At 39.7% G+C, this 14,720-nt stretch overlaps 1 protein-coding gene across 7 annotated transcripts in view; it reads right to left on the bottom strand.

Annotated features, from left to right (window-relative positions):
• The window catches only part of LOC146440753 (sodium channel protein type 5 subunit alpha-like), a 209,788-nt gene that overhangs the window by 144,661 nt on the left and 50,407 nt on the right, over positions 1–14,720 (bottom strand). For all 7 annotated transcript variants that reach the window (XM_085050201.1, XM_085050194.1, XM_085050197.1 and 4 more), the window contains exons 5-7: positions 13,642–13,770; positions 8,757–8,848; positions 592–822 (exon numbers count right to left, since the gene is read on the bottom strand). In XM_085050201.1, coding sequence (XP_084906327.1) covers positions 592–822; positions 8,757–8,848; positions 13,642–13,770 — 452 coding nt within the window. The remainder of the gene's footprint in view (positions 1–591; positions 823–8,756; positions 8,849–13,641; positions 13,771–14,720) is intronic.

Here is a 14,720-nt window from a genome sequence, read left to right as displayed (position 1 = left end):
GTCACCGGTCATGAGCTTGTACAGGATGGGCCAACCCAGATAATGAATTGGGGCCCAAACAGCATAAGATTTCCCTGAAAAATTTCTCTTGGGATTTTCCAGCTTAATAAAGACTGAATTTCTCTGCTTTACCTTTTGGTATTTTTTTTTAAAGACCACTAACTCAAATCTTGAAGTTTTGTTAGAAAATGCAAGAGCTATAAATTGTCTTTAGAGCAGCAATGTGCAAACCAGACCCACACAGGGCTGAAATTTTCATGTGATTCCTCAATTCCAGGAAACAGAGCTTCAAAAATATTTCATAAGACTCCCTAAAACTGTAAAAACCATCAGTGATATAAGTAGGCCATCACAGGAAAGCACCAGAAGTACTTTCAGCATGGACTGTGAAGGCACCATAGAGATTCAGAGAAAACTACCAAGGTCTTTCAAAACCACATTGACATCATGAAGAGCCATTGGTCACGTTTTGCTTATTCACATACAGCTCTTGGTCAATATAATTAAAAATAAACCAACACAGAACAAGCAAACAAAAACCCCAAACCTCAAATGACCAAAAACCAGACTCCAGGACAAAGAAGAGCTTACCTGGATCACTGAGAAATTCCTCTGAGTTGTTCCACGTCCTACCATCCAAGTACAAGGAGCCATTGGTGAAGTTAAACATGGTGTAATCCCTGACACATTTGTGTCTCAAGTTGCCCATGAAGAGCTGGAGGCCTATGAGGGCAAAGACACTCAAGCAGAAAACGGTCAGGATCATCACATCAGCAAGTTTCTTAACAGACTGGATAAGAGCCCCTACAATGGTCTTCAGGCCTAGGGAGATAAAAGCCGAGAGTTTATAGACTGAGAGACTGAAAGATGTCTGCAGGCAGCTGCTTTTCGTGATGAAAATCTCCATGGAAAGGGAAATCTGAAGGGCTTTGAGTTTGTGTTTGCGACTGGATGTCAGAAACGAGAGACGAGTGATCACTGTGAATGTTTGGTTTGGCCTGCTTTTGGACAAAAGTCCTGGAATTGCACAAACACTGATTTAAAAATGGAGGGGAAGAACTGGGTGGAGGGGCAGTGAGATACAAATGTATGCATGGATAAAGAAAAAATGGAATGTGTCTTTTTATTTTCATGGAGCTGCAGTAAAGGCAGTAAAGCCTAAATCCCATTGAATTTTGAGAACGTGAGTTACTTTCAAATCTCTCAGGTGATTCTGATAACTTTATCCCTCACATAAACAGATGAAGAGGTATGGAAATGCTGTTTATTCCCTGATTATTTTACATATTTTAGTGCCAAATCCAACATGCTGTCCTCATATGAATAATTCCTCTGCCTTCAATTAATTTGCTTAAGACAACAAGAATTTCGGATTAGGAAAAAAGCCAAATATGGGCAATCAAACAAACCCAGTGGAAATTATTCGAGTAAAACAACCTGAGGTTCCAACAATACCTGGGCAAAGTTAATAGTTTTATAATATGCTGCCAAAGTAGATAAATCATCCTCTTGCATAACACCAAAGGCTTGGGTCATACAAATTAGCTTCTCCTTTATTATTTTACCCTGTAACACTAGCTTGAGTTTATTCTTCCATAAATATGCAGATATAAATAATCATAATGTTCTCTCAAATTATATTTCTTGCTTTTGAAGTGTTCCTGGAGATTAGCAGTGTATGAGCTGATTGAATATTATATGGTTACCACAGAAAATCCCACTTCTTTTTTAAAAAGAGACCCTTCTCTTCTAAACTGGTGTGCTGTAGCTGGACATTAATATCAGCTGCACAGTGGTGGCAATTTTGTCATTTCTTTCCTATTTATGTTCAATTAATCCTGGTAAGTAGTAATAAGTGCTTCTGATAATCCATGTCCCCAATATGGCAGCAATAAGAGAAATTGATTTAAATGGGAAAAAGAAAATGCAATGAGGAAACAGGAGGAATTCTCCTGAGCAATATTCAGAAGCACATTGATTTGCTCACTGAATATGATCATACACATTAAATCTCAGTTCCTTGGAATTCCACCCCAAGAGTTTGGCAGCCACAAAGGCTGAGCTAGTGCTATGTAATTGGAAATAACATGAAAATGTAATTCAGGACTTATAGGAAAGCAAAATTAGGTTTTGGATTTGTTTAAAAATCTGTGGTTTGAGTGAGGGGAAAATCAGGGTTTCTCAAATGAGGATTAGCTGCTGGAATGGACAACAGGTGCAGCAGTTCCTTCATCCAGCAGCCTAAAATATTCCACTCCTGCACATGATATTGCTAATTTGTGAATGATATTAACATCTGTAAAATGGTCATTTAACCAAAAGGCACTGACCCATCAGGTGTGGGGAGCTTTCCCCACTAAATTCTTTCTTTGCCTCTCTAAAACTAATTTGTGGCATGGTAAAGAGGGCGAGGTTAGACAGCCCTGCTCTGCTCAAAAATAAAGCATATATTATTACAAGACAAACTATGCAAAAGCTGGATTTTCATCCTTCCTCTCCTCCTCACCAGATACAGATTTTACAAATGAGGTCAGTTATATTCAGGTACCCAGAAAAAGGATGACTTTGAACTTCTGAGCCCATGTGTAGCTTTGGCTACCTGTTTTCATGCCTCAGTAAAAATTAAACCTCTACTGCTAATCTAGTCTTGAATAAACGTTTTATCTGAAGGGGAAGTAGTTTTAGCTCTAGCCCATTTCTGAAAGGATTTCTCTGGTGTCCCCCTTGCCCAGCATTATAAGACTGCTAAGACAATCAGGTCTTAAACAGGTTGTTAGGTGAGGAAGAAGATTTGCGAATGCACTAGAATTTTAAATTTTTTTTAATCTAATATTCTGAAATATTTTCAGCTATTCTTATCATTGGTTGTCCTTTGAATGCATAGATGTTGCTTCACTGGAGTTGGTTAAACTTGGGAAATCCAGATGCAAATTGAGTCTTAAGGAGAAAATACGACAAATTCTTTTACTGCCAAACTCCCTGTGAAATCCCTGCATCACATTTATTTGTCTGTAATACAGACACAAACGTGGAGTCTGTATTTGTATCATCTAAGTGCACTAATTAATCTTGCTCATATGGACAATGAGTCCTAATGTGAATAGGGATAATATTAGGGAAAAATCCCCACTAAATTCTAATCACCGATAAAGACTCTCTGTTTTCAAAATCAGGCCTCAGTATTGCTAGCATCAAGGTCATTTCATGAAACATGTTTTTCCCAGTTTACTTACTGGAGTTTTAAATAGAATAGCAATTCTATACTATTAGTTTTACAAGTTCATTCCTTGCAGGTATCAAATAATTTCTTTATGAGAGGGTTTTCTGCTTTATTTCCTTTTTTTTTTTTTTTTGTTTGTTTGTTTTCATAGCTTACAAGCTTCTGAACAATTTAAGAAGGTGATGCTTCAGTGATACAAGTTCTGTAATTAAAGACCATTTAAAAATAACTTGTACTCTGCCTCCTGGACCTTTGTTAAAACTTTCCAGGAAAACCATTTGGAGAGTGTTATACTTACAGTTGATCTGTTTTTCTCACCCTTTAAAAACAAAATTTTCTCAGAAATTAAAGTAGCATCCATCAAGGTTGACACAACTAAGTGCCACGGCTAAGTCAAATATTGAATTCATTGTTCATTTAAACTTTCTCTGCCTCCAAAATGGAAGGGCTGGGGGGAAAATAAGGACACCCAGAACCTCTTGCAGGTGCTCTGCATCTCTCTGAATCAATCCTATGTTTTGTAAAAGCAGTGCTAGATGTATTCAAATTTAGAGCACGGTTAAATCTTCTGGATAAATAATCCTTCTTTGAAATAGTGCCAATGAGAGCACTGCAATATAGCTTAATAGAAGATACTATTTATGGGGCATTAAAGGCATTTACTTAATTCTTGCAAGTCAGACATCAAACCAGGCAGCATGCAGGGAAAAACCTGAGGATCTGATCCAAAGCTGAGTAACACCTACACCCATTAATGACAATGGTCTATAGATTACCCCCTGTGGAGTAAATCAATAACAGGCTTTTTCTGAGTCACTGACTTCTTTCCACACCTCTGGGCCAAATCCTGCTTGCATGACATGAAAAACACCACGAGATCCAAAAAATCAGTGGAATGAGGGCTGTACAGGCAGCCTGACATCTGCAGAGAGCAAGAAGAATTTGGCCCAAACATTCCTGTTAAGGCAGGTAGAAATTATCACATTAAGAGGTTAATCAAATAATAATTTTTTTTTCAAATGCAAATCAGAAACCATAGAAAAATGCAAGCAACACCAAACAATGAGAAATGGCAAGATCCCAAAACACCATCCATTCGTTATGCGAGATGTGAGGAAGTATTAGTATAATTCAGTATGACATCCATACCAGATGTTGGCAATCACCTACAGAACATCAGACACGTTCAAGCACAGTCTGGAAAAAAGCAGGGAGAAAAAGAAGAAAAAAAAACCCAAAAAACAAAAAAAAAGAGGGTGACTTGAAGCAGGATTGTCCTCACCTTTCCCTCAGGATTCACTGTAAATGTCCCCATGAGTCACATGTGTGGAGGGAGAGAAAGGCTCACCTTTGATGAGTGCATTTGGTGATTAGTTACTGAGATGTGGAGCAGAAAAGAGTTTAACAACATTGGAAAAACTTGAATGAGTGTCAACATTCCTGCAGCCTGGCTTTGCTTGGAAAAGTGACTGAGAGGCCTGGCTCCAGGGAAAACACAAATTTGTCTTGTATTTCTCACCTCAGGGATAGTTACTCCTTGAGTTAAGTGATTTTCCCACCAAAAGGGTGACATTTATCTCTGTGCAGCAGGACTGAAGCAGTGAACGAGGGTCAGTCTCCTCCACACAGTCTTAATTCTCCTTCTCCCAGCTCTGTTCTGGCTATCACTGAGGCACTGGATAACATTCACAGCACTATTTATAGCCTTTAGTCTCACACTAACTTAAATGGGAGCTGGATCAGGCCCCAAAGTGCCTTGGCCCAATTTTCTATGAGGTCACCTTTCCCCAGTATCCTGTAATTTTGTGTGAGATGTCTGTGGTGTTCACGCCTGCTCCAGAAAGAGCAGTGGGGCTTCTCTGGATTTGGGCAGTTTACAAAATCCTGGTGGTGATGATGATGATGGTGATGGCCTGCCAGATTTTCTGGTCTTTTCATGGGGAAGGTGTGCCACAGGGTTTACATAATCTCAATTAGTAGCTATCAAAACCACTGGTGATTTCCATGAGGATAAAATATGATTCAAGACCCTCTGTTGTTGTTCCTACTGAGCACACTGGAACTTGGATACTCTGGTAATGGGAAATAAATGAATGGCTTCAGTGGGATGTTCTGCTGCTGACCATGGTTCCTATCTAGATGGAAAAACAATCCAGTTGCCTTGGCAACATGCAAGATGCCAATTAGTAAATAAAATCACTGAGAGTTAAAGGTTTGATGTTCCCATAGGGAAAACGTTACCTATTTCTAAGCACCTGAACCTGAACAAAGCTTGTTTTCCTCTCTGTATCACGGGTAACTGACAAACAGGAAGAATGTGTGTGTTTAGTGCAGAAAAGGGGAAATTGAGGGGTTCCATGAAGGTCTTGTGGCATGGCAAGGGTACATGGTATCTCACACAGCTCCAGGGTAAAAAAGAGAGATCTGATAACGCAGCAAGAGAGAGGGAGAATGGATTCTGAGACAGGAGCTGCATGTCCATGGATGTTTGGAACAGGAGATATTGGCATCATGGCACCCAAGCTGAGCCCCAGCTCCCCAGTGAGAGGGAAGCTTGCTGGTAGATACTGCCATTTGTGTTGTTGGATCTGAACCTCCTCCTGGGACAAATCTTCTAATGACAAAAGCAACAACTTGCTGGAATCATTCCTGGACTTCTCAGGAAGACCCTGGGACCTCCACCTTTGAAGGATTTCTCCAGGAAGTCAGGCAATAAATATCATGCCATGTTTGAGCTGCACTAAACTCAGCCTTAGGCCAGGGCAGTGGACTCTGAGTTTAGGAGATCTTTTCCATCCCTGTGCTCCTGCATCCCCCTAAACATCCCAGTGCCTGCCTAAGCACTTAGAGCCCCACATTAAAGGCAGGTGAGATTTTTTAAAAGCACTAATTGTTAGCTTTACTGACTCCCTCTGGAGTCAATAGAGAAACTCATTGATTCCAAGTGAAGCAGAATGCCTTTGAAAAGCAGCCTCTAAGTGCTTTGCTGGACAGAAGCCTCACACCACGGAGGACTTGGCTTGTTGCTTTCCGTAAGCAATCTCACTGAGCACGGTGAGTCCAAGGATGTCCATGCAAATAGAAGTACCTGATGGAAAAGTGATCAATTTTATTGAGGGAAAGCTCAGATATTTCCAAAGGAGGATACAACTTGGTGGTTTTCACCTGAGACGTGAAAGAGGAAGCAAAAATAACAACCACCTTCTCCTCTCTGTTGCTATTAACCCCAAAAATCTCGTGGAAGATATTAATGTTCATCATCTTTGCATTTTTAAGCCTACTGGGGGAAAATATTTTACCTCAGCATAAGCCTAAGTTATCATTAAAAACTCAGACTGATCTCCAGACAAACCACAGCATCATGTCCAATACTTCTTTTAAAATATATATATATGTCTAACTGAAAGATGAACTGACTCCTCTGAAATTATCTGCTAATATTAAAAAAAACCAAAACCTCTGGCTGTGTTTCACTGGCAGCTATGGCAATTTGTAGCTCTCCACATTTGTAATTTAAACATATTCAGGACACAGGTAATCTTGATGATAAAATCAAAGGCAAGATATTCTATTAGCATATCTTCATGCAGTTATGTCACAAATAATTTAGGGACTTGTATGTAAAAATGCAGTTATCAAAAAAACTAATCAAATATTCAGTCAGAATGAAAAAAGAGAATGTGAGTTATTAGGTAATTTTTTAATAAATAACACTCCTCTCTATTTTTTTTTTTCCTATTAACCAGCAAATGGAACAACTCAGTGTTTAATATCACTGAAGGGTTTTGGTATACTTGAATCTAGTTTTTTGAATCTCAGTATTCAGTTTTTTCCCCCCACTAAGTCAAATTTTGATGCAAAGCAAGCTTCAGCTCCACCTCTGATCTAGAACAGAAGAAAGTTGTTATATATATAACTCAGAAAAATTGACAGGCTCTGCTCTGAAGGGGCTCAAGCTTGAGACAAGATGCAAGGTGAAAGGTGTCCCCTGGAGATGGATGTCCCTCCAAGTTATGTCTTCAAATTGCTAGCAAAGGAATCTAGGAAACAAACTCTGGCTTTCCCTCTGATTAGCCACTACTATCTCACATCATCTGCAAAGCTGTGCTCAGCTTTGTTTCCCAAGGAAAATAAAAATCCTTTCTCAATGGAAATACAGTTAGAGAAAACTTAAAAAAGAACCAACCAAAAACCTCTTTTCTAATAGATTATTCTTTAAGACTTAAAGACAAAAATTAAGACAAGTACTAATTTCAAGGACCTAATGAATGATCATCTTAGAGTGCTCTTTAAAACCTGTATTTGAGCACACACTTTCAAAGAAAAAGACCTTGTTCTCCCAGTAATTTCCCTGATTTTCATTACTGTGGTATTGAAATGAGGGACCAAACTCTACACCCAGATATATATTTTTTCCTAACACCTCCATTCCAGAATTCCCATTGCTAGCTTTTACTCCATGTGAGTGCTGGTGATTAGTTTCAATACATATCCAATACATATCCCTGTAAATTTGCATCACATAATTTGTTTAGATTGATATTACAGTGCAGAACAGAGTGGGTGGAAAAGCCTTTCTAACCTTAAAGAGCTGTGAGTGAGAATCTGAGCAGTTCTCTCGATGTTTTGAGTATTTTTGACATGTAATTGCCAACATCTGTTCAGGATTATCACAGATAGGATCTACCATGCATGGTTTTTGCTATCTTCTCTACCTTGTCATGCAGGTTGGAGATGTTAAACACTGAGGCTGAATGAGACCTGTCCATAGATAATGCTCAGCAAGAAAGTTTTGAAAGTATGGTTAGTCCTCAGTGGACTCATCTCTTCATAAATTACTTAATAGCAAATATTTTTTTTTAATAGCAAGAGATTATATAAAGAGCTCCTTTCACAACCAGATGTGTAGTAAAACACTGATTTTTCTTTTTTTGGTTGGGGGGAAGAGGGGAGAAATCACATCCTTGAAAATGTAAGAAAACATGAGTTGATGAAATGCTGAACCTACTAAAATAAATAATGAAATGTTTTCTGATCTCTCCAAGGCCCAAAATCTCAACAGTGTTTCTGTCACACGCAAATGGATAAACACCATGACAAATTAGGCTATCTGTGCCTGCAGTCTTGAAACCTTGGCTCATAGCACAGATTTAGATTCCTCTATCGATGTGCTCTTAAACATGAATATGCATTTTGAGGTCATTAACCTTCCATTTTTAAAGATCAATATCCGAAGGCTTTCAAAGATTTTCATTGCCATTTTCATGTGGTTCACAAGTGAGTATGATTCACAAGCCACCATTCTTGCTTTGGCACTTGTGAGCTCTGTAATTCTGAAGGCACTCAGAATTTCTGCCACAAAATCCACGTTGGAAAAAACACATAAAGAAATGTATTCTATTGACAGGTCACATTCCCTACATTCCTCCATTTCCTGATCAGTATCTATGGTTAAGTCTTTTGTCATTACGGTGTTTACTACTGGAAATGGCATGTAGGCTTTAACTGCAGCCCGAGTGTTTAACCTGATTTTCACCTGAAATGACTGAGATTGTTTTCAGCGCCCGCAGCACTCTGAACGTTCGTAAGGCTGAGACATTGCCCAGGTCCACAAATTCAGTTATGTATCTGTAACAAGGGAAAGTCACACACAGACAATGACAAAACACCAGCCAAAGAAACAACAATCAAAGGGACAAAGAGAGACAGAGAAAGAATCACTTGTAGCTGAGAGCCAAAACGTAAGGATCAGGGCGTCTTACCTGGGATTACTGAAATAGTTTTTAAAGCTCTCAATACCCTGAAAGTCCGAAGAGGTGAAACACTGCCTACATTCACAAATTCTCCTACATACCTGTAGAATTAAGTCACAGTTATTTGGAATTACACAATAGAGTATGAGACTTGTCTGAATGAAGAAAGCATTCATACACAGTGGGAGCGAACGCAGCCAAACGAGAGGTGCATCCACTTTTCAGGCTGCTATTTGATGCCATTTGCCCCTGGTTTTTATTAGTACACATCATTTCAAATGCTACTTGAACTACTAAATTTTTCTAATAGACATCAATTCCTTAAAACTACTGGGTGAATTTTGTTACTGTGCTGTTCAGCCATAAATACTTTAAAGATTTTACCATCATGTAGTTTAACAAAAAAAAATATTTTTTACATTAGAGAAAATATTAAGAGTTATTTTTCTGCTCTAAAAAAAATATAAAAGCTTCAAATACTCAAGTAATTTTCACATAATAGCTTCTGAAAACTACATGTAGGACAACATAGGAAAATAGTACAAACATTTCTACTGGGTTATTTATTTTAAGATGCTGTATTCTGTGGTAAAGCAGAATTCGGTTTCAAGAGATGCTTTAAATTGTATTTTGTTTTGTATTTCAATTTCATGCCCTTTGGCTGCAGGAAGATGGAGTCTAAATGAATATAACTGCCATCCTACTAAAAACTCCTTATGATTAAAATACCAGTCCCAGCTGTTCCCTGCCATGCCTCTTTTGGTCATCCTGCAGACCATTTAGCTCACATCTGAGCTAAATGTTCCCAGGAGGTTCAATCATGGAATGAGCTTCATTTTATCAGTGTTGTACAAAATTATTTCCTCCAAGTCAGTTCACAGCAAAACCACAGTCACCACTGCACCATCTGAACCAAAGAGATCTTGGGCCCTTGAATTTAACTTCTAAAATTCTACCTAATTTCATTCAAATGACCTACTTCTTTGGGGCATTTGTTTTTACATGTCAAGGAAAAAAAACTCACCTGGTTATTTTACAAAGCCTGCTTAAGTGGGCTTTGTCCAAAGGCCCCTGGGAGGACAAAACATCCTCTCCATATCTACTAATCCAGATTATAGCCTGGAAGAACAATATTGTTTCTCTTCATAATCTCATAGGGGAGTCTGAGCAATGATTTACCTGTTTCCTCCCCAGTTTTACCCTGAGCTTCTCTCCCAAACTCTTCTGCAACATGAAAGGTGGTGGAAAAGCATAATTTGGGGAAAAGCAATGTGATAGAAATATGGTTTTGCTGACCAGAGATTTGTAAAAACACATTATAAATATGTGAACAAGCACGTGAAGCAAGCAATACTTCTGTTTGTAATAGTTTATTAAGATTTATTCTGGTCATTTCTTAGATTAAATTGCAGCAGGACAGTTCCTCTGAATTGGAGAGTGAGAAGCAACTGCAATTCCCATCCTAAATTTTCCTGTTAGCCAGAGAATTGCTTAATGTCTTAAACTTTTGACAGGGCACTTTCCAACCCAGAATTACAGCTGGAAAGAGAGACTCACTGGTCTGGGAGAGAGGGATCTAATCAGGGGCAGTTTCATAATTTCCCCTGAACACATCCATGGCCCCAGAGAGGCTCACAAGCCATGGCTGTGCCCACTGGCACAGGATGGCAGAAAAGCCCCAGAGACCTGCAGCACCTCTTACTCCACAGTGTGCTATTTAAAACCATTCTCTGTGACCCAATCTGTGCTGCTTCTGCCCAAAAGAGAAGAAGCAATTTTGCAATAATTTTAAGCAAATGCTAGTCTTCCCACTGTAACACTCATCAGCAAAATAATCGTATTTTCTGTTAGCTCAGAACCCTCAGTCCATCTGAATCTCATGGCCCCTTCATTTTGGATCCTCAGGCCATCTTTGTTTGCAGATACAGAAATACCTCTGGCAGCACACAGGCAAAGACAACACCAGAGTTACCTGTGTGATCAATCTTACTTTAAATTACTTGCAAATTGGATTTGTATGAAGGCTAAATCATATCAGAATAGATTCCATTATCCACTGCTCTGTACTATCTGCTGCTTGCATACTTGGGAAGGAGGTTTCATTGTACATATGAAGATCATATTGCAGCCACTTTTAACTCTCTCACTGCTGCCTGTGGGCTCAAGGAAACACTTTTCTGTTTATTGTTTTATTCCAGAATTCCTTTTTTTTTTTCCATTTGGAAAGGTTTAGTATAATATGCCCTATAGTAATAAACAATTGGAATGAATGCTAATCCTGAAGAGATAATTTGATATTAAGAAAATAGTTTGATATTAAGAAGCTTGATAGTTCACAGTTGCAGGTCCCCCTGTTTTAGGGATGTTCTAACTAAGATGGGAAATATCATTTAGAAAGAAAATCGAAATGTAACTGGGAAAGAAAGCACAGACTCCCAAGCCTCTCATTAGAAAAGCCTTAAGGGTTTTTCATGATCCTTAGGCTGGAGCACTAATGGCCATTCAAGTCTAGCATTAGAAAGGAAAAAAGGGGTAAACCCAAAACCTGTGGGCACCAAATTGTGGTTCCTACCACCAGGGAGTGGATAATTCCCCTGTGGGTTCCTGTCCACCCCAAGGTCTGTGCAAAGCTTCACATCTTTCCTGCTCCCTACATCCCAAACACCCAGAGATGATGTGCAGAGAATTTAAGGGATATTCAGACCATGTCCCCCACTGACTGCTCAGACCTGAATTTCAGTCTGAGATGCTCCCAGGGTGATGTCTCAACCTCTGCCCAAGTTGAGAGGATGAGGTGAAGCAGATTCATGGTCAAAGCTGGAAGCTGTGGCTCCTTTTGTCCTTTTCTCTGCTCCTTTCTACCTCACTGCCAGAAACCTCCTTCCTTCTGGAAAAATTAGAACTCCTGCACAGAAATTCTCCCATGTTGTGCTGAATTCTGAGACCTACAAATAAACTCACATCCTAACTCACAAACAGAGGAACAATCATGCCTTGCTTTTTCCACCTGCCTGATGGACAGCAGACAGGAGAGCAGGATGGTAACTCTGTGTTGTCCTGCCTCTAAATGTTGCAGGAGAATTGCACTTGAGGAAAAGTTCAGCTTGAGGAAAAGTTTAGCTGAGAAAAATATCTAATATATGCTGACCTCCAAAATATTCTCCCCATCTACACTGCTTTATTTTTTTAAAAAAAGCTTATCGTAGTGGCCAGATGTCAGTTCAGCCAAATCCATAGGAATGCAGTAACAGATACCAGGACCTGGCCTAGGGCTGGCTTTGATCCAAAGCCTACTGAAACAAATGGGAATGTTCCTGAGGAAGTTCCCAAAGGTTTTACTCACGTTCATGCTTTTCTGCTAAATGCTGCTAAGAACCACAGAATTATAAAGTATCTCAAGTTGTGGGAAGGGACCCATAGGGATCATGGTAACCAAATCCCTGCTCCTCATAGGACTACCTAAAACTAAACTATATGAAAAAGAGCATCATCCAGAGTCTCCTTAAATACTGATATTGATCCCTGCACCCTAACACAGCTGTGCTTTGAACTTCAGTGGTCCTCACCGAAGTTTGAGCAAACTTTGGTTAAATGTTCTTTCCCTGTTTGGGCTCCATTGAAATTTCACAGCCCCAGGAGTTCAGCTCAAATGTCAATGCTAACACACTTGAATCTCACTTAGTGCTCTGAATTATGAGGTTTAAAGACAGCAGCAAGAACTAACCCAATCCCAGAACTGAATACAGGTATCATTAAGCAGAAAAAAAACAGGGAGATCAGATCAGATCCTTCCATGACTAGGAAGTGGAGCCTTTCAGGCATCTCTACTAGCTTTCACTTCAAGATGACAAGCATTTTTTGCAGGATTTTCTCTCTTGTGTGACTATGAAGGAAATCTGGATTTCTGTCTTAGCTGGAGGTGCCGACAGTGTCAGACATCTGCCTTTGGCCAGAGCTTGGGCTGACCCTGAGTCCCCTGTGAGTGCTGGCTGACTGCTCCTCTACCCCTGTGTATTTTTAGCTGTCTGGATGTTGCAAATCCATCACCTCCTTCAGAGCACCAGAACCCCACATGTCCTGAATGAACTCAAATAATCTAGGCAGACACATACAGCTGAAGGGGAATATCATGGTAGGGGCCAAATTTCTATTCCCGAGATATGTAACAAGTGTCAGAGGACTATAAATTAATTCTCCGTAGTAAAGTAGTAATTACTTTCCGTGTGGAAAGGTTTTGTGCAGAGAGGGAAGTGAAAACAGCTTTCATGATGTTATGGATAGATAGAGTATAAATAGGGATTTAAATAGGTGGATATTCAGTCACACTTACAACACTTTCTATTCAGGGGTCTGAAGCTTCCGAAAACTACATTAGATAGGCAGATATTATTACAGATATTGTACTAACAGCTCTCTCTGTGGAGCACAGAGAGAGTAAATAATTTCTCCAAAACAGTGTAGTGAAATCAGAGAACAGAACTGAGAATTCCTCTGACTTCTTCCTCTGAAACCACTCAGGAAAAAAATACCTCCTTCCTAATACACTTCAGCATTTTCTAATTTTCATAAAATTTGGGTGAAAAAAACCCAAAAAGAATAGCCAGACAATCCTTTAAAAGGTTCTGCTGCATATAACTCTCTTTAAAAATATAAAGGGATGCTACTTACGCCATAACAATGACGCTGAAATCCAGCCAGTTCCATGGATCCCGGAGGAAGGTGAACTCTGTCATGCAAAATCCTCTCGCCAATATTTTTATCAATGACTCAAAAGTGTAAATGCCAGTGAAAGTGTACCTGGGGAACAGAGTGGCCAAAGAAGCAAGAGAATTAGCCAGGAGTAGACATCTGGAATTGCAGGGACACAACTCTGGGGTTGCTTGTGGGAGTCATGGCTGCAGAACTGGGCTGTGCCTGAGCAGCCTCAGGTGTGGACCAAGGAAGAGCCTCAGGTAAGCAAAACAATCTCAGTATGAAGGTAATTTTCACCACAGGGTGTCCCCTGATGGATCCTCACTTGTTAAGTCAAACACAGACTAAGCTGTGCTCTAGAAATCCTGAACCTCTGTCTGCCATCTCCAGTGGAAGAGGAGTGGATTAGGGAATCATGGAATGGTTTGGGTGGGAAGGGACCTTAAAAATCACCTCCTTCCAACCCCCTTGCCATGAGCAGGAAAACTTCCACTAGAGCAGACTGATCAGAGATCCATCCAACCTGCCCTGAACACTCCCAGGGCTGGGATGTCCACAACATCTCTGGGCAACATCATTCCCAATATTCCTTGTTTCTCTGATTTGAAGGAGGGTGGATGTTCCATTCATACCTCTCATTTCTTCCTGCCCAAGACATTCTGAAGATTAAAAAAATGCCAGCACTTGGTTTTATTAGCTAAAAAGGGCATTAATTTTGCAACTTCCCTTGAGTTTCATTATCCATGGCAAATTGCACCAGCCTTGAGAATTAAACAACAAAATGCCCTCACTGAAAAAGAATAAAAAACCTCCCACCTGACTACTATTTGTAGTAATTTTGACCTGCCTGACAGTAAAGAAGACACGAGGCTGTTTTTTTCCCCCTAGTAAATTAAATTATTACCAACAGCCTCTTGACTGTGATGATCTGGGCTAGAACATAGATCTTGCCTTTTGTAGTAAAGATGACACTTGTGATAAAATTTAGCAAAATCTCTGTGGAGGAAAGTAATGCCTCTGATTTATAGCTCTCAGATCTGTACTCACCCAGGGCT

The sequence above is a fragment of the Lichenostomus cassidix genome, chromosome 2, assembly GCF_008360975.1.
Source record: "Lichenostomus cassidix isolate B80296 chromosome 2, HeHo_3.0, whole genome shotgun sequence".
NCBI classification, from domain to species: Eukaryota; Metazoa; Chordata; class Aves; order Passeriformes; family Meliphagidae; genus Lichenostomus; species Lichenostomus cassidix.
Note: the sequence above shows the minus strand (reverse complement) of the source record. Positions and strands in the feature narration are given on the sequence as shown.